This window comes from Condylostylus longicornis, unplaced genomic scaffold, assembly GCF_029603195.1.
Source record: "Condylostylus longicornis isolate FDR11 unplaced genomic scaffold, ASM2960319v2 ptg000116l, whole genome shotgun sequence".
Taxonomy (NCBI): Eukaryota; Metazoa; Arthropoda; class Insecta; order Diptera; family Dolichopodidae; genus Condylostylus; species Condylostylus longicornis.
Genome location: NW_026578084.1, coordinates 272,326 through 298,222, shown reverse-complemented (window position 1 = coordinate 298,222; position 25,897 = coordinate 272,326). Strand labels below are relative to the sequence as shown.

General features: G+C 24.1%; 1 protein-coding gene across 3 annotated transcripts; it reads left to right on the top strand.

Annotated features, from left to right (window-relative positions):
• Positions 1-272: 272 nt before the first annotated feature.
• LOC129614671 (semaphorin-1A-like) lies at positions 273-17,258 on the top strand. 3 transcript variants are annotated; one of them, XR_008697395.1, is made up of 7 exons: positions 273-1,060; positions 7,474-7,961; positions 8,020-8,879; positions 9,075-10,401; positions 10,624-10,825; positions 10,882-12,419; positions 12,555-17,258. XR_008697395.1 is itself a non-coding variant. In XM_055529432.1 (7 exons), the coding sequence occupies exons 2-6, from the start codon at positions 7,805-7,807 to the stop codon at positions 11,111-11,113; spliced, it is 2,778 nt and encodes a 925-aa protein (XP_055385407.1). In that variant the 5' UTR covers positions 273-1,060; positions 7,474-7,804; the 3' UTR covers positions 11,114-11,158; positions 12,341-17,258. The 3 variants fall into 3 exon arrangements, 2 of the variants coding, with proteins under 2 accessions (XP_055385407.1, XP_055385406.1); XM_055529432.1 differs by having other exon boundaries at positions 10,882-11,158; positions 12,341-17,258; XM_055529431.1 differs by having other exon boundaries at positions 10,882-17,258.
• The last annotated feature ends 8,639 nt before the right edge of the window (positions 17,259-25,897 follow it).

Here is a 25,897-nt window from a genome sequence, read left to right as displayed (position 1 = left end):
TTCAAGTAAAGTATTTAAAAAAAAATTTGCATATTAATTTAAAAACAGAAAAAGCGATTTTCCGCCGTTGTCGCTCATCGCTCTGGTTCTGTTCGTCACAGTAAACGATATAATTTTTAACATTTTAATCAACTGGCGCAGATCTTGTTTATGTGTACAATATTTAATTAAATGTCGTTGTCACTCTCTCAACTAATTTCTCTTCCCCTCTTCATTTTCAAAAAGAAACATGTTGTTGTTGTTTTTTAATAGCATTATTGCTGAATGGTTATTGTTTTTTTGTAGGAGTTTGAGTTTTTTTACATGTTGCGAACGAATCAACTATAGCACGCCACACAATTAAAGTGATTTTCACTTGTTATGCTATTCATTTTTTTTTATACTACTCTGTTAAATAGCGTTTTGTTTTTCGTTTCTCATTAATCTACTGAGTCTGAGACTGTGTATTTTGTCGTCGTGATCTGTTTTTTTTTTTTTTCAAAAAAGATTTTTGTGATTTAAAAAAGTGTATATAAGTATGTGTGTATATGTGACTTTAAAAAACAAAATTTTACATAAAATATTTTAAATTGTTGTTTCTTAAACAAAAATTTTTACTTTAAAAACAAAAAATTAATTACAATTTTTTAATTAAAACTTTGATAATTTCTAGAATTTTTAAAGACCTGTAAAAAAAATACATCATATAAGTTTTTTAAAAGGAAAACTTTGTGTAGTACAAATAAATAAAAAACTGTAAATGTCGTCCATTTTATTTTCAATTGTTTTTTGAGCGTTTTTTTTTTGTTTCTACTTTTTCAATTTCAACTTTTTTGTTGTAATTTAAATTAAAATGAAATGATCGTGTGATCGTAATATAAATGATATGTTTTTGAACGGAATATTTCAGAAATTCAATTAGATTTGAAAGTATTTTATGTAAAAAAAGGAAAAATTATTTTAAAAGAAAAAGTCAAAAGTAATAACAAAATAAGTAAGCTACAAAAAATGCAAATAAACAAATAAGTTGGAAAAAGAACCACATACATATATGCATATGCAAAGTGAGAGAGAGGAAGAGGTATAATATTATTACATATTTTTTTTTTTTTTAATATTTTCCAGTTATTTTCTGTAAATATTGAGAATTTTCTTGAAAATTTAGAATTTTTATTTTTGATTTTTTTTAACCCTGAAGTAAGGAACTTTTAATTGAGAGTAAGTAAGGTTTTCTTTTTATACAAAAGCTTTTCTGAAAAATATTTATGTATTTGCCTACACATACATTGTGTACAAATCACGGCTGACAGACATACTATATATATGCATTAATATTTTTGTTATATCAAAACAAATGTATATTTTATATAATTATGTAAATATTTAATACATAATTAAAATTCCGTGCATACATATGTACATATTACGTGCATCTACTTACATCTTCTCTCCCTTTTGGTGGAAAAAGCTGACCAAATCACAAAATTATTGACAATTTGCGGGGGGGGGCGATATTTGAGCTAAGTTTATTGGTTTTCTTTATTTTCATCCCTTAAAGAGAAGAACGCAAAAATATTAGCTACAAACAATGCAAATATTAAAGGAATTTTAACATTATTGAACTCAAAATAGACATTTATATTTGTATGTACTTAGTTTCAATAATATTACAAAATTTTCTATATTATATTTCATTATGTAAATGGGAGGTAAATAACATACATTGTTAAATTTGATTAATTAAAAATTGCATAAAAATCGTGATTATATTTAAATATTATTTTTAATAAAACAAAAAGAAATATTAATAATGGTAAGTAGGTTGGTATGTAAGTATCTATTTACACATACCTACGAACTTACCATTTCCCACATCTACCTACATATGAAATGTACATATTTATTTACATAATACATAATATAATTTGTATTCGACAGTAATTTCAAATTAAGTCTTGTGTTATAGGGTTAAACTTTTATTGTAAGTTTTTATTTTAAAAATATAAATTATTGTAAGTAGATAATTTATTGTCTCTATCCGTATGTCCTGCATGTCCTCCATCTTCTTAAATTTTCATATATAAAAAATGTAGACATAGATTTATATAGACATGCATATATATATCGACGACTCCAAATAGAACTATTCTACGTAGACTTACAATAGCAGTTTTCCGTTTCTGTGAATGTTCTATAACCAAGCGCATGTACCAATAAATTTTTGTACACCTAGCGTTAATAGAAATTCCACAAATATAAATAAACTTTTGTTGTAAGTTATTCAATAGACTTTCAAATATTTTACTTGCAGAAGTTTAATTTCTGGAATATTCAGCCCCATCATGAATTCCGTTCGCAGCTCCGAAATTCAGAACATTACGAATTTCATATTCTTACTTCTCTATTACTATCATTCTACTACGAATGTATTACTAGTATTCGTAATAGAGTAATCATAATATACGTTCGTAATAAAAATAACTGCCAAATTCTATAAAGAAATAATCATTCGTAACAAGCAATTCAAAGAGAACGGTCGTTTTAAATTTTTAAGTTTTGAATTTTTTTTTTTGAGTTTTCTTTTGTTAAGTAATTTTACATAAGCAGAAAAATGTATTTATTTTAAAGCTCAAAGAATAGAACTTTCAAAGAATTTCAGTTTTGGACTAAAGTGGTAGCATCAGACCGGTTCAAAATTATGTTTCCAGTTGGAAAAAAGTAAGTTGTTAAAGAACTTTTGAATGGAAGTAAATTTCGAATTTCTTTCATAAATTTTAAATTTGGCTTGGTTGGAAAACTTATATTAAAACAAAACTGGTTCAGAATATGAAGGAGAGAACAGTTACATATAGTGGACCAAGTAGACTTCATTACTTTACTGAATTGTAACAAGATGTGATAAAACTTTTTTAGCTAGATGCAAGTACATCTAGAGTCTGCGGTACTAATTCTTTTGGCTTGCCACTTTCATAAACAAGTGTTCCAGAAGAGACTGGAAAGACTACGAAAAAAAAACCACAAGTAAATAGAAGTAGAACACTGCAAGAAGAAGCACCTCTTGACATGTTAAAGTAACCACTTGAGTTACAAAAAATATTTAATGAAAAACAAGAGGAAAAACTTTACACCTGAAACTCTTTTTAAACTTAATGAATAAGATTTCATTAAGTTTAAAAAGAGTTTATAGAACGATTAAAAAAAGCAACGACATAAAAAAAACAAAATACAAGGAATTAAAAAAAATGGAAGAGCTAGCCAACGTAGAAAATGGATTAAAGTGCAATTATAAGGTATTCAAAAGGCAAAGTTCTTATGCGTAATAATTGATATTTTTCTTATCGCCATGAAGGCTTTATTTTTAACTGTTTTTAAATATTTTTAATTTAGTTTGCCATGAAGAAAGGTTTTTTTTAAGTGTATGTATTAGTATTTTATTTATTATAAATTTTTAACCAACGAAAATTGCATATGTATTTTAGGCTTAGATTTGCATATTTTAATATTTGTGATATATTTTTGAGTCGAATGAAAAATACTGTTTACTTTTAAGGAATAAATTGTGTAAGGATAACATTAAGAAGTAATAATAAACAAAGTTATTTCAATAAATAATATTTTTACAAATTTATAAAAAATCAATGATCAAGAGCATCAAAATTCGGAATTTGATGTATTTTCTTCTATGTAATTCTTTATTTACTGGTTGCATGCTGTTGGCATCGAATAAATTGTTACAAATTTTCGCTTACACAGCTTTCATTGGGGAATAATTAAGCTGATTTATTAAGCATATAAACCTATTTTTCAACAGTCCAATAGTCCAATATTATTGAACATATTTCTTCCCGTTGAATGCTTTTTATTAAATTTACTTCGTGGACTTCAGTTTATCCTATTGCAGAAAGATGTAATCAACCATGGTTCCAAAGAGTATCTCGTATTTCCTGAAAGTTTATTAAAAATTTTTTTTTTTGAAAAAAAATTCTAAGTACTTTTTACCTAAAATGTAAGTATTTCTTTCATCCTTTCATGAAATCTTATATGTGCGCTTATTTTGGTTACGGCCCGATTGATCAACTTTTGGGATATATCAGACCTCGAGAATCCGACGCTTTTGCGGACCATTTTTGTGTATAAAGAGAAATAATCAACCAATTTCTTTGAAATTTAATATTTAAATTCGGCCCTGATATTTAAAAATTTATATTTTTGGGAAAATCAGGGCCCGGAAACCGTTCTGGGGGCCAATTTTACATTTTTTACCATATCCACGGAATGGGATGTTGGAATTTCTTGAAATTGGATATTTATGTTCTGGAACTTTTCAGGGAATTCGGGTAGCACAAAGCGAATACCACTAATAGCCAAATTTACACTGTTCTAGGTATGTTACCTAAAACTTGCTAACTTCCTTAAAATTGAAAGAAGTGTTCAAAAAGCATTTTCATAATCTTTTGTACTCGTAATACTTTCACTAAACACATCAGATTTTTTTTTATATTATTTTAAACGATGTCTTATGATATGGATATATCTGGTTACAGAGATGTTCTGAATGTGTCAGGGGTAGACAACCTGGTGGCGCTTGCAAATGCAAGGAACTGCAAATATTAATATTATTTATATGAATATTCAGAGTCTCAGGAACAAGATTTATAATTTGGAAAGTTTAATTTAGTCATATGATTTTCGTGTTCATATTATTGTTTTAACCGAAATCTGGCTTGACGAGGGGAAAATCAATTTTTGATTTTAGACGAATATGTCTCATATTTTTCTAACCCCTATCCATAAGACTGGTAACAAGATCGACCCCTCAAACTACCGCCAAATATCTGTTTTATAGAGCATGTCAAAAATATTTGAAATGGTTATTAAAGTACGCCTTAATATATATCTTACGAATAATAATATTCATCACAAGGAGCAATACGGTTTCGAGAAAAATTCAAATACTACTGCGGTGTATTTAAGTTTGAAGAACTTTATGACTAACGGTATGAATAATAGTAATTAACATACCAATAATATCTTTAAATTTCCAAAAAGCTTTTGTTTTCAAAAAATGTTAATCACGATATTTTTTTGTTGTAATGTGGTAATCTTAATTTTTCTCAGGGCTTTTCTATGGTTTTTCAGATTACAATTAGTGGGATATAAAAAGTTAGAATAGGATCTTGCGCTTTCAATATTGAGACCCGTTAAAAGTTATATCGATGACATTGCACATTTGGATCTTTGCGGGTCAATTCAACTATAAGGTGATGATGCTGTTTTGAGCTATGCCGCTTCATTAGAAATTGAATTGAGGGAATTCGTTGAGCTTCCCAGACAAGAAAATCAGCTTTGATAAAGTGCGTATGTAGCGCACGAAATATATTAGCAAAAATAAAAAGTATTTTATTCCGAATAAAAGGGAGTTTTCTTTTCATTCACCTATAAAAAAAAATATAATTTACTTGACATTATTTAATACTAACCGTAAGGGAAACAACTGTCTATGTAGGTGTTTAATTGAAATAAAAAAGTATTTGTTGAACAAAATTTATTTCAATTAACTAAAACAAAAGGTGAAAAATTACCACTTAAGTTAGCAACAAATCAATAGATTTAATTCATTATTTTAAAACTACTTTTTAATATTTGATAATATTTGTTCTAATTTTTTGAACTTTCAATTTTAATTATGTATTTACCAATAATTTTCAAAATTAATGCAAACAGAACAGATCAGACAGCTAAATACTAAGATCTCTAAAAAAAATAGCAAGGATATGTATACTCGTATAATGTAATTAGTTCTATTTACAAATAGTGTAATTTTTAAAGAGCAAATAAAATAAAAAAAATTCTTGTACTTCTAAACAATAAGCCATTTTTATAAGAAAATAAATCATTTACTTTATAAGCTTTCATTATAATATAATTTTTATTTAAAATCAGAGCCGCATTTTTATAAAAATTTATTTTTTATCTTTGTAAATTTCTTTACTGAGAATAAAAGTTTGTCCGGGAGCTCGTCGTAAAGAGTATCTTTTAAGATAATTTTATTACAATATTTATTATACATATATTACAATATGCAACATAACCTCACCTTTTCCAGCTATTTCTGCAGCTTAATCATTTGCCGTAAAAAGAGCATTTTCCATTTTACTCTGTTTGCTGAATTAATTAACATCTTTGATCTTATGTCATTTGGCCCACTGTCAAGAATCCAAGCTTAAACTTGTGAAATTTTCACTACTTAAACTTTTGAAATTTTCTTGCATTTTGATTTTATGTGGCCGTATTTCCCACATTTTTGTCAATCCATCCGATTTACCTTCTTCTTGTACCTTTTCATACCCTTATCATTAAGACGCATATAAAACTTGATTCGACGAAAAATGTTCTTCATTATCATGACGTTCTAAAATTCTTTTTTTTTTTTTTCAAATTTAATAAATTTGGTAAAGTATCTTGTGTTTCTATAGCTATTCTGAATGTCTCAAACTCTTCTGGTAGACTGTTCAGGAACGGGGTAACCAATAAATCTTTATCAAGGTTAATGGCAATAGCTTTGTATTTTTCTACTGTTGATAAAAAGTCAGGGATATGTTCGTTTATATTTTCACTAGTCGCTTCGCTTTTGATCAATTTTTTAAATAATATCGCTTACGAGCATGTGTTTTTGAATAAAATATATTTTCAACGTATTCCACACTGTTTTTGATTAGTAAATGTGGTGAAACTGTTCTGAATTAAAAACTTAGGCTGTTTCACCAATTAGTGTAGTGAAACCACCAAAGATCAAGATATTTTAAAAGTAATGTAGGCCAACGTACCGATTAGGTTGAACCAATGGGCGTAGGCGATATTGAAAAAAATAAGACAGCATCAAGGTATTTAAAGTATTCAAAGACAGTATCGTTATTTAGCTCATTCTAATAGGGATCCGGCAAAAGATAGCCTGCAATAGGTCCCCAGACCATAATACCAGACAATGGAATGGTCGATGGTTATTGTAGAGATCAATCGAATAATGTCGATTTTTTTCTAAATTATCCTCGGAAGAACTACCAATCATAGAAGTAACAATAGATAACTAAAAATTTTTAGCATTAACTGACACAAAGTCGACACCAAGTATTATTGACGAAAAAGTTATGGGTTTTAAAAGGATTAAAATTTCATCTATATATCTTTTCACCATAAACGGGAAGGGCGCTATAGCACATGAAGTACATACACTGGCATTCTTAGAGGAAAAAGCTTGTCCAAATGCGTTGATGAGATGGAAAGTAAAATAGCTACCAAATCGTATTTAAAAAAAGTACATGCTTGATTTGTATTTTGCAGTTTAACTTATGCAATTTTTATTTAAGAATTTTATGTTTTAAAACTCTTTTAACACAAAAGATTTAAGGAAGAAACTTTGTTATTTTTTTTGTTTCTTTTTTTCACATTATAAAATTATAATTACATTTAAATTTTTCCTTTGTATAATTTTAGTGTTTTGTCGTTCGAGTTTGGAACACACAAATTCAACGAAATCAAATTTTCGATGAGATGAGACTTGAAAATTTTTAAAATTATGAGATTAAATTTTTCATATTAAAAAAAAAAATATTAAATGAAAAATAAAAAGTATTATTAATGATGATATTAAGAAGAGTGATGATGACAACAACAATAGCAATAAAAAGAGAAATCGACAATCATCATATGGAAATTAATGATGGATTAAAATGAATTTTTTTATTTTTTATAATAATGCGCGAACCATCAAATAATATTAAATAATTTTATCAAATGAAATTTATAAAAAATTCAAATTGAAAAAATGCTTTTCAAATTTTATATACAAATTGTTGGTTGTCGGCAAAATATCCTAACAATAACAACAATTTTTATCAAATTATTTTTAGTATTAACAAATTTAATTAGTACAATAGAAACATGGGCACCAGATATAAAGCCGAAAATTAGTTTGAATACAGGTAACAATTATTAAAATATTAATTAAAAATTTTATTTATTCTTTGATTTTTTTTTTAGAATTAAAAAATTTTCCATCATTTTTTGGCAATAGTACCGATTACTTTAAAATTCTTGATCAAGATGATACATCAATATTAATTGGTGCTCGTAATCATGTATACAATTTAAGTTTAGATGGTTTAAGAAAAAAATATCAAATTGAATGGTTTTCATCAGATGCTGATCGTGAATTATGTGCACTTAAAGGTAAATCAGAACAAGACTGTCAAAATTATATAAGGGTATTTGCAAGAATAAGTTCAACACAAATAATGATTTGCGGGACAAATTCATATAAGCCAAGATGCCGTTTTTATGCTGTTAATAATAATAGTAATAATTTTAATCGTGGTACTAGAAATAATCGTAGTAATAGTGATAATACTTTAACAAAATCAGCATTACCAATATCATCGTCTACATTAAAATCATCAAATTATAATATTGTTGGAAGTACAACAACAACTGTAGCAACAGATCCAAATGTTATAATATCAACTACAATAACAACAAATAATAATAATAATATTGTACAACAAAATAGACAATTAAATGGTGACAGTTTATCACTATCATCATCATCATCAATTGATAATAATGAACAATTTCAATTAATTAATGAAGTTGAAGCACAAGGACGTTGTCCGTATAATCCACAACATAATTCAACTTATATATATACTGATGGTCAATTATATTCTGCAACTGTAGCTGATTTTTCAGGTGCTGATCCGTTGATATATAGAGAAACTTTACGAACAGAACAATATGATTTAAAGCAATTGAATCAACCAGCATTTGTTAGTGCACTTGAACGAAATGGTTATGTTTTCTTTTTTTTCCGTGAAATTGCAATGGAATATATGAATTGTGGCAAGGTAAGCATGTTTTCTTAAAAATAATTATCGTATTATATATGCAATTACAAAAACTTTTATCTATTAGTACAAAATATCTATCAATTTTTGAGCAAGCATTTTAGTTTAGAAGCTCGAAAAGAGCGGTTTTTGTTTCCATTACAAATAAAATGTTTTTCAAAATATATTTTTCAATCTTTTTTTTTCTGTCTTTAGACAATATATTCACGTGTTGGTAGAGTTTGTAAAAATGATCGCGGTGGACCATATGCATTCTCTGATCGTTGGACATCTTATTTAAAAACACGTTTAAATTGTTCAGTACCTGGGGAATATCCATTTTATTTTGATGAAATACAATCAACTAGTAAAATTATTGATGGCCTATATCCATTATATAGTGGAAAAACTTCAATTGTATATGGAATATTTACAACATCAGTTAATGCAATTCCTGGTTCGGCAATATGTGCATTTAATATTAATGATATCTTAGATTCATTTGAAGGCAAATTTAAATATCAAAAAGATTCAACATCAAATTGGTTACCACTATCAAAAGATGATGTACCAGAGCCAAGACCTGGTAAATGTGTTGATGATTCAAGAACATTATCATCTACATCTGTTAATTTTGTTAAAACACATACATTAATGGAGCAATCAATAATACCATTATATGGTAAACCATTATTAACAAGAGTTAGTTTAAATTATCGCTTAACAGCAATAACAGTTGATCAACAAATTAAAACCATTGACAATAACACATATGATATTATATTTGCTGGTACTGATAATGGTAAAATAATTAAATTTACAAATATATATGATAATAATATAAACGATATAAAAACAATTGTTATATCAGAAATGGATGCATTACCAAAAAATTCACCAATACGTGAATTGACGGTATCACAAAAAACACAAAGTTTGATTGTTATTGGTGATGGTCATATAACATCATTACCATTACATTATTGTTCACATATACAACATTGTAAAAATTGCTTAAATTTACAAGATCCATATTGTGTATGGGATATTAGTAATTATGAATGTAAATCAATAATAACAATACAAAATTATTATAAAAGTGATATACAACAAAATAATTATATACAAATGTTAAATACAACATCGAATATAGATAATTTATGTAAAAAATACGGTGGACATAGTAATAATGATATATTACTAAATAATAATAACCAATTCATATCAAAACCAAGAATAATATCAACAGTTGGCAATCGTGGTACAGTAAGCGGAACTGGTAAACCATTAATAAATAACAATTATAATGATATTGGAAATAATAAAAATATTAATAATAATAATATTAATGGATACGGTAACAGCAATTCAATTAATAATATAAATGATGACAATGGTGGTATCGATGGAATTGGTAGTGATATACGTTCAATATATACAAACTATAAGGATACAAATGGTATACAAACAAATGATGATAATGATAATAATCGAATAACATTAACGTCCATAAATCCGGAGCATATAGATAAAAGTATTGGAAGTAAGTGTTAACAAAAATTTTCTTATTTGATAACTCAATTTAACCAAATTTGTGATTAATGATTTAACCACAATTTAAATTAACTTACGAATACGGCTAAAAAGTTATTTAAAATATTATTTTTTTAGTATAAATATTGAGCGTAGTAATTTTCATTATGTTCTAATAGAAAAATTAAAACAGAAAATTGTAAATTTATTATATTTCATTATATATTTTTAGATCCATATTTAAATGATGAAAATTTGTATGGTGTTGAAGGTGAAAAATTGCAATATGCTTCAAGTAATTTATCATGGAGTATTATACTTATCGTAGTTATATTTATTGTATTTACAATTGGAATTGTTGTTGGTTGGCATGCATCGAGACGATTATGTAAAAGTTCAGTTTTTCATACAGAACATCGAAATCAATTAAATCCGTAAGTCTTTTTTGTAATATTTAATGAAAATAATATGTAAATAATTAAAATTGTAGTAAAACGAGACCTATAACATACCGAAATAGTGGTAAAGATGTAAATTTATTAATGAATACATCAAATCCATTTTCGCAACCATGTAATAATAAAAAAGATAATATTGAACATGAATTCGTTAGCGAAAAGGATCGAAGCCATGAATGCAAAAATTCAACAGAAAACTTAGAAAAAGAAGTACATTTTAGTAAAACTGGGACATTAACAAAAGTTAAAAGAACGTATATATAAAATAAATACGAAAAAAACGTGTTAAATTAAATTTTAAATAATTAAGTAAGTAAATAAATTTTTCTTTTTAATACTTTAGACAATATTATAAATTAAATATAAAATATTGTATGTTATTATAAATTAAATATATATTGTATGTATGCACATAATTGTGTCCCAAATCTTATAATATTGATCATTGAGTGGTTAAATAAATAGTAATGATTTTTGCATTAAATCAAAAATGTAATATACGTAATACATAGATTGTTCCGTAGAACAAAAATTTTCAAATAATTTTTTTATTGTCTATTGCCTTAAAGAAAAAATCAGAGCAAAAAGTAAAACTTTTTCCTTTTACAGTTTTGCTTTTCTTTTAATGATTTGTATGATTTCCTAACATTTTTCAAGAGTTTGGGCGTATGTTTATTGGAGAAATTTTTTATTATTAGTAAATAACAACGCCATATATATCTGTATATTGTAATTTTAATTATATATTGTACGATTTCATATTACCAACTAATGGTTCATATACGTATTCTATTTATATATATAGTTATAAATTCAGTGGTCGAAGTGGGATACTCAAAGTGGTGGGATGGTAAAAAAAAAAATAAAAAAAAAAAAGTATTATTTTAGTTATTTTTTAAAAAAAAATAACTAAACAAAATTTACCAAACTTTGGAAGTAAACTAACGAGAATATTTATATTCAAAATTAAATCAACTAAAAATTGAACCAAAAACTGTGCAAATTGTTACCAAAGAAATGCATAGACTACTATGTAGTAACGAAAATTTCATTAATAGAAAAAAATTATACGTTACTATTTGAAATTGATCTTATTTAAAATTACATATATATAATTTTTTGTTAAAAAATTTTTTAAAATTCATTAGAAAATTTTCTTAAATTTTAAAAAACGTGTTCCGGAACGCATTTTTCTCTCCTATTAAGTAGTGGGATGGATTTCCAATTATTTAAAAGTACTGGGATGGCATCCCACTCCATCCCGCCTCACTTCGAGCACTGGTTATAATACGTATATGAACCATTAAATGGTAATATAAAATTCTACAATATATAATTAGAATTACAATATATAGATATATATGGCATTGTTATTTACTAATAATAAAAAATTTTCCACAATAAACAAACTCTTGAAAAGCGTTAGAAAACCATACAAATCATTAAAAGAAAAGCAAAACTTTAATTTTTTGTCTTGATTTTTTATTTAAGGAGTCCTGGGCAATGGAATAAATAATTTGAAAATTTTGGAATGTACGTATTACACGATTTTTGATAAAACTGATTTAATGTAAGTAACTAATTGAAGTTTATCAAAAAAAGATCGCATTATAAATAGTGAAATAAAGTAAATACGAAATTTTAAATAATAATTTTCGATTATTCAAAATTTTTTTAATTTTCTAAATGAAATTCATTTCATCAGGTTTTTCTTTTATTTAATGTCATCGTTACTTACTTTCACACACAATGTCATTATTTTTATATTTCACTTGCGCACAATGTTATTATCACAACTTTCATTACACACAATGTAATTATTTTTATATTTGGAGAACTATTATGAATATTTAATACTTAAAAAAATGTGAAAGAGAATTATTTAATTGTATCATAATTTTTTTTTATTTTATATTATTTTTTTTATCATTTTACTTATAAATAAAGTAATTAATTTTTTTTTATTTTTTATATTTATAACGCATACATAATAATATGTTATTCTGAATTTATGTAATTGTATATATGCAGGGCGATTATTTAAAAAGTACAATATTATATGCTATTGTTTAGATAAATGGTCAAAATTTTACGAAATCAACCTGTATATTTATCATATATAAAATGTTAATTAGATTTATTTTTTTACCAGACAGTGAATTTGTAATAAAAATATATTTTTGTATGTATTTTTGAAAAAAACGTTTCGGTTGTTTTACCGCGTGTCTTAAGCGTATACAATTGGATTTAAATTTTTTTTTTTATTTTTGGTTATTTTTTAATAAAACGCTATAAGTTTGATTCGATTCCATTTCAGTGGATAATTTTTTCAAAAAATTTGTTAAAATTGCTGAAACATCTTTTTCAAAAATGGATATTATTATTCGATTGAATAATACGATAGAGAAACAAACATTTTTTTAATAGTTTTGAGATAATTTTAATCAAGAGATAAAAAATGTTTTTAAATATTTAAAAAAAAATCAAATGTGACAAAGAATTGTCATCTATCTGCGCTGTTTAAATTTTTTTAATTAATATATCTGTTATCTGGCCGTGAAATTACAAAATTACAGTATCTATGACTTCAAAATTGCACTAATACTTCGCTACAACATAATTCAGCAATTGTAAATCATAATCTGAATTTTGTATGAACACCAGGTATCAAATTTTCAAAGTCGTATTACTGCCACAGAATTCAATTTTTTAAATTAACACGCTAAATTAATTTATTAAAAAATTATTATTGCCGTTGGTTATGTTAAAATTATTCTCAAAAATTTCGAATATTAAAAAAAAATTAAATTTTTTATTAATTATTTTATAAATTAATTTTGAGATTGACGTTAGAGACATTAATGGATGTAAGTGAGTAAAATTGTTTTGAATGTATTGTTATAAAATATTTTAATTATTTAATAGTATTTTGAAAAAAGAAAAATTTTAAAATAAATATTTATTTTAAAACTATTATAAGATATATATATATACATATACAGGGTGTTTCGCATAAGGGCGAACATAATTTCAGGGGCTATGTCGCATGGTTCCAAAGTTATACCTGTTTTTTTTTTGTGCAGCACAATCTGAAATCTATTTTTTCAACAAGCTGTAGCTCGAAAACGTGTGTATCTGCACTCTACTTCCCCCCCTTTTACAATTTTTTCCTGGAAACTGATCAAAGAATCATCCCTGAAATTATTTGCTACCTTATGCGAAACACCCTGCGTAATTTGATTAATCGAAATACACAGTGTGACTGCAGCTTTTAACTGCGCTATGTATGGTGGTTATTTGTTATACGTTATAATATTAAATTATGTATAAATACATTTTTATATATTTTTTAATTTTGACGCGATAATTATTTTAATTTTTAAATTTTCTCATTTTATTTACATTTTTTGCTATCCAAATTAAAAAAATATACTTTGAACAATAAATTTAACAATCGGCTTTTTTAATAAATAAAAAGTGGTATTAAAAGCATTTATAAAAGAAATTTAAAATTATTTTAAAATGGTACCTCACACATAAGATATTAAATCGAATATTGGCAATTAAGTTTTTACTGCACACAGCATTGATTATCAAAATTTTAATATGCGGTTATCAAAAATTCTGAATTGTATTGCTATCGCAATAAAAACAGAACTACGTCCCCGGCATGATTAACGCTTACATAGTTTAGAAAAATTTAAAAAAACAATGGAAGTACTGCTTTAGTTTCAATACGCCAATCTCATTGATTTCCAAAAACTTGAATTCGATATCAATTTTATCAATTTAATAAAATGGAAAAATCGGCGAAGTTATCATGTTATTGAAAAAATTAATTAATATTATAGTAAAAATTTTACTCTACTAATTTTGAAATTAATAACCTGTGTTTTTGTATATTACAGAACAAAAAGAATGAGCAATTTGAGTAATATAAACTTTTAATGAAATTAATGGTAGACAATGCTGATATAGCCGAAAGTTTTTCGGAATACTCAAACAAGCATTAACAAGTTATTTTTAATTTCTTAAGTAAATTTTTAGACCTTTTTTTTCGAAATTTTGCTATGGAAATTTAAAAAAATTTAGATACGTTTTAATTTAATATTTAAATATATACAAAATTGTTTTGAAATGTTGTGGGAAGTTCACCAGTACTACTACCTTAAAACTTTCACAAGTACTATTACCTTAAAACTTTCTTTGTCCTTTTTTATATGCAAAAACTCAAAATATTTTTACTTCATTCAAGCTTGAACTTTTTTGTGACATCAAATCAGTTGTTGATAGTTCCAACCTACAAATATTTTTTATCGCGTTTACAGACACAACTACCGGAAAGGTATATTTGAGATGACGTGACATGTTGATTTTTTTTTATCACATCAGTGGCCTGACTAACAGAATATGGGTGAAAAATTAAAAATAACAAAATTAAATTTTCATTTTATTGTCTAAATTTTAAGTAAGTTGAATTCGCGTTTGCAGTTCTAACAAATATCTGCAATGTAACCACGTTAATCAATTAGTAGAGAATATAAATAAAACTTTTTGACACCATAGTTTTTTTTGTTGGCAGCACTGTTTTAGTAATTCTATTGCGGTGCAGTTTCAACTAATAAGATCTCTCGTGTTCAGAACTGCAAATACGAATTCAAACGAATGCAACGCTGCCATTTTTTAAATTTATTTAATTTTAATTCACTTTTGTTTGTTTAAAGAAAATATTTTAGAGTAAAATTTTACTGTTTTTTAGGATAAAAAAATTTAAAGGAAAAATAAAGTTAAAATATTAAAAATAAAAAAAGTTATCAAAAAACAAAGAAAATTTTAGATTTATAAATTAAAAAAAAAAAACGAAAATTATATAAAATTGGGGCTATGAAGTTTTTATATTTTTTTTTACTTTTTGAAAGTAAATACAATTGTACATTTACATTATTACATTTTAATTATATAACAATCGTAGTATGTTAAACGTACTTTGATTTCAAAATTGCAGCAATACGCTATTAATTAAAAAAGTTTCAGCAATTGCAACTTGTGAATTGCATTTTCTATAAATACCGTATTTTTGCAAGTTTGAAAGCAAGAGAAGTACTATGCTAAAATAAGTTTTTTTTTGTATGTATTTTTGAATCTTAGTAATGGTAAAATGTTTAATAGAGATATTGAAAATTATGAATGAATCGAATCGATTATTAAATATTTTTAATTAATATCTTTTTATATACATATGTATACCTACATAGTTTAAAAAGTTTTTACCGAATGTTTATTAATTACATAATATATAAATGTTAATATATAATATATACATTAATATATAAATATTAATATATACATATATGATATATGTATTAAATCTACAGAATTTAAGGACAGATAATTAAATAGGTTATGCGAATAACGTACAAAAATTTTCAAATATTTCTAAGGCGATTTATAATTGAAAAAAAAATAATGAAACATGTAATTTTTAAAATTTACAAAAAACAAAAACAAATATGTTAATTTTATATAATGAATGTAATTTATTATAAATTATAAATGTAGTTTATATATCCATATACACATATTATAAATTATATATATATACATACTTATGTATATATATATGGCATACATATATACATACATATATATTATTAGAAATATAAAATTGCCTAACACTTCAAAATTGCAATAACACAGTATTTATACACAGTTCAGCTTATGAATTCAAAATGCTGAACTGCTTATCAATATAGCATTAATGCAATTTTGAAGTCACACGAAGTATATAGTATGCAAAATTCACATTTTTAAATTAATTTTATTTAAAAATAAATAGTTTTATTGTAATAAATTAGTTATTTATACAAAGAAAATTATGTATAAATATTATTATCCAATATAAATTTATATTATAGTTATTAGCATGTATAAAAGATGAAAATGTGAAAAATTTATACATATCATTTAGTTTTTTTTTTACGTACGCATAAAACAAAGTTGAAATAAATATAGATTCAAATAAATTAAAAAATATAAATTAATATTTCTAATATAATTAATCTTAAAACAATCCATAATTTTGAAAAGGGGAGATTCACATCAGATGCTATTTTTGACTCATTTTGCATACGTCTAGGCGACATAATTTTATCGTGCTTTTTCATTTTCCAACTATAAAAAGAGTGAAAAAATATCTTGAATTCCAAAATGCGGTGATACGGAGACGCATATATTATGCCAACGGATTAGAAAAATACGAAAGGAAGGAGTATCTTGAAAAAACAAGCATTTGCTTCGAGCATTATCGAAAATTACACATATTTCGAGCTTCGAAATATGTGTAATTTGTAAGAAGGATAAGTTGAAATTTTCTTTTAAAGTAAAAACTAAAAAATATACCAAAATATTTTTTCAGTTTAAATATCTGTAAAAAAATATCAAATTTAAACAAAACTCTTTTTTTTTTTTTTTTTTTTTGAATAATTTTTTTTTATTATTATGAATTAATCAAATTGCGGTTGAATAAATATTTCTTTTAATTATTGAAATTAATAATATTCACATGTATATGGTGCAAAAAAAACTTTGTTTTTGCAAATCAAATAATATTCTTTTGTTTAACACTTATTATTAAATATTTCATGATTTTTTATTTTCAAAGAGCACTAATTTTATAAGCAAAATAAAAAAATCTTTGGTTACTTTTTATATAGCGGCTCATAATTTTATAAGAAAAAAAAACAACAACATTTTGCATTTAGTGTTAATTTCAATTTAACAATGCTCGGAGCAAAAAAAAAATTACCTAAAGGTTTTGGCTTCACTATGTTTTTTTTTTTCAAGTTACGATTTTTCAGTGAGAGCAAACGAGATAGAAACAAAGATGCTCATTCCTTTAGTATTTCTAATTCGTTGATTCTATCAAGCATATTCAACGAAGAAAAAATTTACTCCAGTATTAAATTTTTATCTAACAAATGTTAACGCAATATTAGGTATATATTATGTAAATGTGTAATAAGTTTTAATTGAGTTTCCAAAATTCTTTTAAAAAAAAAATAAATAATACATGCTACTGCAAAGTAGAATAAATGTGCATTATGCATGCGTAATTATTGATATGTTGTGAACTTGATGTAAAGGTTGTTATCATTCTGTGATATTGATCATACTATCTATTGAACATACATTAGAAGCGAATAACAATTCTTGTTTAAAATTAACAACAATCATTTATAAATTTCCATGCGTACCAAACTAAATACGTTCACTTTTAATTATTCCTAACAATTTTTTTATTTTATTTTTATATTTTTATTCTATTTATATATGTACATTTATCATTTGATTATCATATCCATATTTAAATACGCACCAAATATGTGTATATGAATGTAAGATATATCTTAATATATTTAAAACCAGTTTGTATGAAGGGTTGTCACAGGAAGGAAAAAAAGTCAATAAGCTTTTAGATTCTCTTTTAGGACAAATGAAATTTGTATTTATAATAACTTTGTCAACCTACGAGAGAACAAGAAAAAGTGTTATTTTCAATATTAAGAAGAATGTGGCCTGCAAACAACATTTTTTCTGTTACAAAAAAACTTAATAATTTAAGAACATCAATTTCAAAAATTTGAGTTTAGAGAAAGTTAGGTAGAGTTAGGTAGAAATCTATCAGAATGGCAGTTCTGTTTATCTTAAAAAAAAAATTGTTTATAAACAAGGACATTAAAAATACTAATAATTTTTTTTAAATTAATAATCTTTTAAAAAAATCTTTGTAGTAACTTAATCATATGTTTGCGGTTTCCTTTTTATATTTTGCTTTTTCTTTTCCTCTGTCTTTTATTTTATTATTTTGCTGTATCATAGAATTTAAAATTTGCTTCTTTCGACGAAGCTAAATAGATGGGTCTGACGAAAATGAGAAAATCTTTTTTTTAATACTTAAAAATTTTACACTAAATTTTTATACTTACAAATATTACACTAAATTGGATGTCTGATAGATATACATATGCGTCTTTGATAATACTGTTATAATTCAGTAATTCACACTTACAAGGTGAATGGTGTATTAATATCAGTATTAGGGAAATATTAAAGTTAGTTTATCTCTGAAATAGTTGCTAGATCAGGGCTGATAATAAATTCCCCCGTTACAATTACAAACTTAGCTACGATGTAGACTTTTGGCAGATCACAAATTCCTTTCGTAGAGATTCAGCTTTATTCTACTAGATGCGTCGCACATAGCAATATGCTAAGTGACAGATTTGCAGTCTCACTATTTATTACGAAAGGCGTTCATAATGTTATTCTGCTCGCGAGTATTTTGCTTTATTCTAATCTCGTATATTTTATTGCCAACAGAGATATAAATGTTGCTGAAGAATAAAATTTAAATGTTGAAGAAAATGGAAAAGATATAAGTATTATTAGATATTTTAATATTGAGTAATTTTGCTAACTCTAATGTAAAGGTAAGTAATCGGCAGCAGAAGAAAATGAATTTTAACTCGATTACTTTTCTTCATCACTTTTGCCTCTGCTTTTACCAAAAATTAAAAAAGTTCGAAAAGATTTTTCTTTCTCTAATTCACTATTTGTTCTCTATACTTTTTTCTGTCAGCAGTTTATTTTAAAACAATTTTCTAACCTTTTAACATCAAAAAATTTCAAAATAGTATCTATTCCTCCGTCGCATCACATTTCGCGTCAAGTAGAAAAAAGATGTGAAAAGATTGTGGAATGTCAAAATCAGTATTTTATTTCCAACATGAAATGAGTATGTATATTTTGTTTTTATTTAAATAAACAACTTTCGTACAGAAGGATATTTTTTAAAGTATCCTTTTTATGAAAATTGCGCTTTTGTTTTAATATTTAAATATTTTTGAAAAGTGAAAACATTTTTTTTTAGTAAATAAAAGGTCATTTTAATTTATGGTAGCTTCTTTGTTAGAGGAAAAATAAAATAGAGAAATTTTTATCTTTATGGAAAAATTTAAAACGACCGTTAGCTTTAAATGCTTGTTACGTGTGATTACTTCTTTCGTAGACTTTGACATATATTTTTATTTGCGAATTTAATTTATGATAACTCTATTACAATTATTTTGAGCAGAATATTAGTAATTCGGAATTGACAATATGATGTTTGTAATTTTTCAAAAATACATTGAGAAGCTGAATATTTCGCAAAATATTGCTTAAAAACGTTACGAAACCGCAAATTCTTTAACGTCAAAATTTTGTTTTCAGTCTGCAAACTGTCTGACGTATAAAACTTTTACGGACAGAAATGTAGTGAACTTTTTAGCAATTGACTTTGAATTTTGATCATCCGTAAACGTCAAAACAAAAAAAAATTTTTTTTTAGATTTAAAATAATTTTATACTTACATATTAAGAATTAACAAAAAAAAAAATATTTTTTATATTATTTTTAACGTAATGATAGTCACTCAATACATCAAATTTATTTACTAACTTACTACGTCAGACTGTCTGCATGTAAAAAAAAAATCTACAATTTTGCCGCTTAATTGACTTTTTTTAAACGTTTAAGAATTTAAGCTTTGACTGAAAGTAAAAACGCAGTAGAGTATTCGTAAACTCAGACAACTCAGATTTTGTAAAATTTGACGTTTAAGAATTTACCAAAACTTATGAAAATTTGATGCATTTTTTTAATATTTGTGTAATATTTTACATAAGTATATACTGTAAAAACAAACTCAAGAGATCTCTGACCCAAAATTAAAGTATTACGTTATTGATTTACAATTCAACTTATGGTTTGATTAATTATGTATTACGAATAAAATATAATTGAAGTTTTGGTTTTTTATTTAATTTTTTCAAATATTTTTTTTATTTATTTTTATAATTGTATTTATATGAAACAAACAATTTTTAAACTTCCTTCTTTTCATTTTTTTTAATAAAAACTTTTTTATTTTTTTTTTTTGTTACTATTTTTTCAAAGCCTATTTTTCAAAATTATTATTATGTTTTTATTACATTAATATATATATATATATATATATATATATTTTTTTTTTGTTAAATTAGAGCATAAATTCTAGTGTGTTTTAATTTAAAAAAAATAAACGAAAATTTAATATACATAATTGAATTTTTTGAATTATTTCCCAAGGTTCAAAATTGCAGCAATACCCCATTAATACACAATTCAGTCTTAAGAGTTCCAATTACTGAATATATAGCATACTGCAATTTTGAAATCACGGTTTGTATATGATATATAATATATTGTATACAATATATATATATATATATATATATATATATATATATATATATATATATATATATTAAATATATAGATGCATATTATTTACATAATATAATATGTGCATGCGTATATATTTAAACACATCTTAAAAAAAATTTATTATTTATTACATGTGTAATTAAATGGGGTGATTAACTTCCAATATAATATATAAAACGGTATTATTATGGTTCAACATACATTTTTCTGAATTGTACTCGTATAACAATAAAATATTACTGCAATTTTTAAATCACAGTATAATCTAGCTTGATACTACTGTGTGAGTTTTGACCATATATGGTCTTTGGTGCTAATGAATCTTTGACTTCAAAATAGCAGTATAATATTAAACGTAATAAAGCAATAAGCAATTCAATATTGGTTTTCTTTTTGAAAAATTTTAATATTCCGTTTACATACTTGTAATTAAAAATTTTAAACAATTTTCTCTGTCTTCTTATATTTCAGTTATACGGTACGAATTATGCAACAATATTCTTCTTCTACTGCAATTTTTGAAGACAACATTTAATATAGCAAAATTAAACACGCTACTTCACACAAATCTTGTGAAAAAGGTACTCAATTAATATTAATTCACTTAGTGACCAGTTTAAATTTTTATTAGGCTTTGGGAAACCTTATAATAATACAATAATACTCTTTGATTTCGAAATTGCAGTAATACGGTATTAATAAAAAATTTATCTATGAATTGTAATTGCTAAATTCTGTATAGTAATGTAGTATTACTGCATTTTTTTGAAGTCACGAATTAAGAGAGTAGCAAGTCGGTTTTTAGTTAAAAACGCATTACATACTTGTGTATTTTTATTTTTAATAATTGCAGTAATGTGGTTATCAACACACTTTTCTTCCTTCAGGGTTGTAATTGCCAAATTTTCTGGCAATACAGGATATTTACTGCGATTTTGATAAATACACGGTAAGTTTTTACAATTAAATTTATAGGAAAAAAGAAAATTTATTAATGACCAAATTTAAAATAATTTATTTTGATTTATAACACACATGTTGCCAACTAACTACAAAAAAGACAACTCGTAGCTAATATTTATTATAAAAAAAATTAATACTACAAGTATATAAAAAAATTATATTTGTTACATTTTTAAAAAACTAAAATTTAATTCAAATAAATGAAATTTTTTCTTTTAAGACATCAGGCAAATTAATAAGATTAACAAGAATTAATAATTTGGCAACCAACATAATTAAATTTTTTTTGTCGTTTTTGATATTTTTTTTTTATTTATTTTTTTTTTTGTTATTATAATCGTCACACCCACAAAAAATAATTAAATGATATAAATTATTTAAAATGAATTTAAAAACATGAAGCTGATATATCTGAATTAAGTATATAAAAAATTAATCAAAAAACATATGCTTATAAAATATTTAAAAATTATAAATAATTAATTAAACAATTTTCCAACAATAAAATGGATGAAAATACTCTTTTTATGTACAATCAAGTAAAAAAAAAAAAATTGAGTTTCAAAACTCAAAATTAAACTTTTTTCACTTAAATTAATTTTCACATTTCTGTTTCTTAATTCTTCATTTATCAGAATGCTTAATGTGAATCTGGAATACCAATAACAGATTCTGTAATTTCAAAATTGCAATCATATGGTACTAATACACACTAGGACCCATAAGTTAAATTGTTTATTAACACCGTATTAATGAAATTTTGAGATCAAAAATTTATTTTTAAAAAATTCTGAACAGATTTTTTTAGATACGAATTATTTACAATTTTTTATCATTATTGTACAATTAATTACAATATAATTTTTGTGCACTTAATTTGCGTTCGGGTCGGTCAATGCTATTTAAAAAAAATTTCTTAATTTATATTATAAAAATTTAATTATTAATATATGGGATGTGTGTGTATCGATTAGTAATAATTTTCTTTTTTTTGTGAAGCGTTTTAAGCTCTTGAATGTTTTGTGTGCATTCTTGCTTCTCTTAAAATGGGTTCGAAATAATAAATATATGTATATGTATAATTTTCAAATATTATATCAAATATGAAATCATAATGATCTTTACATCTAATTTTAGGGTTATTAACAGAGCATTTAAAAAATTATTCTTGGAAATAAAAAAAATATGAAAGTATGAGATACCTTCATATATCCGAATTTTAAAAATACATTAATGATTCAAAATTCCGCAATTGGCATTCCGAATTATGTGCTAAAATACAGCATTGAAAGAACTGATTGTTTGTATACATTCACTAAGTAGGAAATACAAACTATTTACTTTGTTTTTTTTTCAAATTCAAATACGAGGGTCACTATTTATATTTCGGGTCCTGGCAATATTAGTGCTGCCAGGTGCAATCTGACACTTCCATTGGAAAGTTTGACATTTTTTAGGACAACTTCACTCAGAACGTTTTGTCATTCGAGCGCGAATTGTTTTGTTTACAGTGACTTGAAAAATTCATCTCGGTCAAAAAATGGAATTGTCCGTGAAAATTTTCGTGCGATGATTTTTTACGATTTTCGGCGCGGATTATCGAGACAAGAGTTTCTCGATCAACTTGTTTCGACTTTTGGTGATGAAGCACCATCAAAAACCACTGTAAATCGCTGGTACCAAGAGGTTTCAGCGCATGCAAAAATGTATTGATCTTCATGGGGAATATTTTGAAAAACAATAAAACCATTTCCAATGATAAATGTTTGTTTTTTATTGCTAGACCCGAAATATAAATAGTGACCCTCGTAGTACAGCGATTTTTTATGATGTTAAAATATTTGTTAAAATAATGATTTTTTATTCTTTCAAATATTTTGTTTAAATTATTGTTCACATAATTTATTGTATGTACATATGTATTTACATATATTTATTAAATTTTTTATAATTTTAATGATACTGCGGTGGTTTGTTTTTTTTACTATATTTGAAACAGTTTTTGTTTACTTTAATTTATCATCGAAACCATTTGTATAATTAGAAGAAAAGATAGGAGAGGCCCGACATCAAAACTCAAGATCTAAAACGCAACAATATATGTATATATAGATATATATATGTATATATATATATATATATACATATATATATATATACACATATATGTATATATATATATATACATATATATATATATATATATATATATATATACCTACGTTTACTGTATATATACATAATATTTGTGTATATGATATATACACAAATGCATATATGAATTATTCTACTTCGAAATTGCAGTAATATTAATAAAATAATTCAACTTATGAATAGTAATTGCTGAATTATTCATTAATATCATATTACGTGCAAGTTTGAAGGCAGAATGTTAATGTTTTTATTTCTAAAATTATTAAAATTATATAAATGTATGGATATAATAATAGAGTTACATATATGCGCATATATAAATTTTACAAACACTTCAAATTTTAAATTATTTTAAATACAATAGTGTGGTAATATATAATTATATAATTCCTTAAAATTATCAAATTTTATTTTTATTAAATATTACTTTTTATTGTTTTTATTATTTTTTGAAATTATATAAATTTTTATTTATATATATATATATATATATATAATGTTAATTTATATATATGTTTTACAATGTGTTCCTTTTTTTGTTTTTTCTTTATAAAAATAAAATAAAAATTAAAAAAATATTGCAAATGTTGCAATTTCTCGTTGTTTTTTTTTTATTTTCTCTTTTTTTACTTTTTTTTAACTTTTTTTTTTGTTTCTTCGAATAGAAAAAAAAATGTTTTTTTGTTCTTTTTTCATTATTTTTAATAATAATTCCATATTAATTTTATTTTTTTCAAATATTTTATTCAGTTTAGTTTTTTTTTCTTTTATAGTTAAAATTAAAAATATTTTAATTTTAAAATTAAAATTAGAAAAAGTTATTCTTCTTTCTCGATAATACGATTTGCAATCAATTGTTTGATTAAAGGAGATGTTTTAAATTTTAAAATTACATGTTCGACATTGATTTATTTTCTTGTCGTCATAAAACTATGCGCTTGAATTGCGGTTAAAAAAGCAAAAAAAATTTTAAGTAAAATTATTGACATTGGTAAACTTAAAAATTTAAATAGTACTTTTTTTAAAATAGTAAAGTACAAAAAAATATGTAATTCTTCACGCGACTTTTTTTGTTTGCAATGACTTCAAAAATGTATTAATACTATATTTTCACACAATTCAGCAACTACAATTCAAAGTTAATTATGTATTAATACCGTGTTATTGCAAGCTGTCATGGCTTTGAATGGATTGGCTGACATTCTATTTTTGGAGATGAAGAGAAAGAAAATAGTTAAAATCTTGTTTGTTTATTTTATAATAATCTATACAATTAAATATAGATATATAGATATATATATATAAACATATATATACATATATATATATATATAAACATATATATACATATATATATATATATAAACATATATATACATATATATTATTATATATACACATAAAACACATATACTTTGTATTTTTTTTTTAAGTTTTTGGGCTTCAATTATTAAAAATAATGAGTAATTCTGAATATTTTTTTTTATGTTTGTGTTAAGAATTCATTATGATTTTTAATTTTTCATTTACTTTTTTTTTGGATTTTTAATTTATACCTAGAAATATATATATATATTTATATATTTAAATATAAATATAATGTATATATATATATATATATATAT

Excerpts from the sequence above, each read along its gene's own strand:
- LOC129614671 (XM_055529432.1), top strand. The coding sequence starts at position 7,805 with ATGCTTTTCAAATTTTATATACAAATTGTTGGTTGTCGGCAAAATATC. Across the intron at positions 8,880-9,074 it reads AATATATGAATTGTGGCAAG|ACAATATATTCACGTGTTGG; the intron begins GTAAGCATGTTT and ends TTCTGTCTTTAG. Across the intron at positions 10,826-10,881 it reads CATCGAAATCAATTAAATCC|TAAAACGAGACCTATAACAT; the intron begins GTAAGTCTTTTT and ends TTAAAATTGTAG.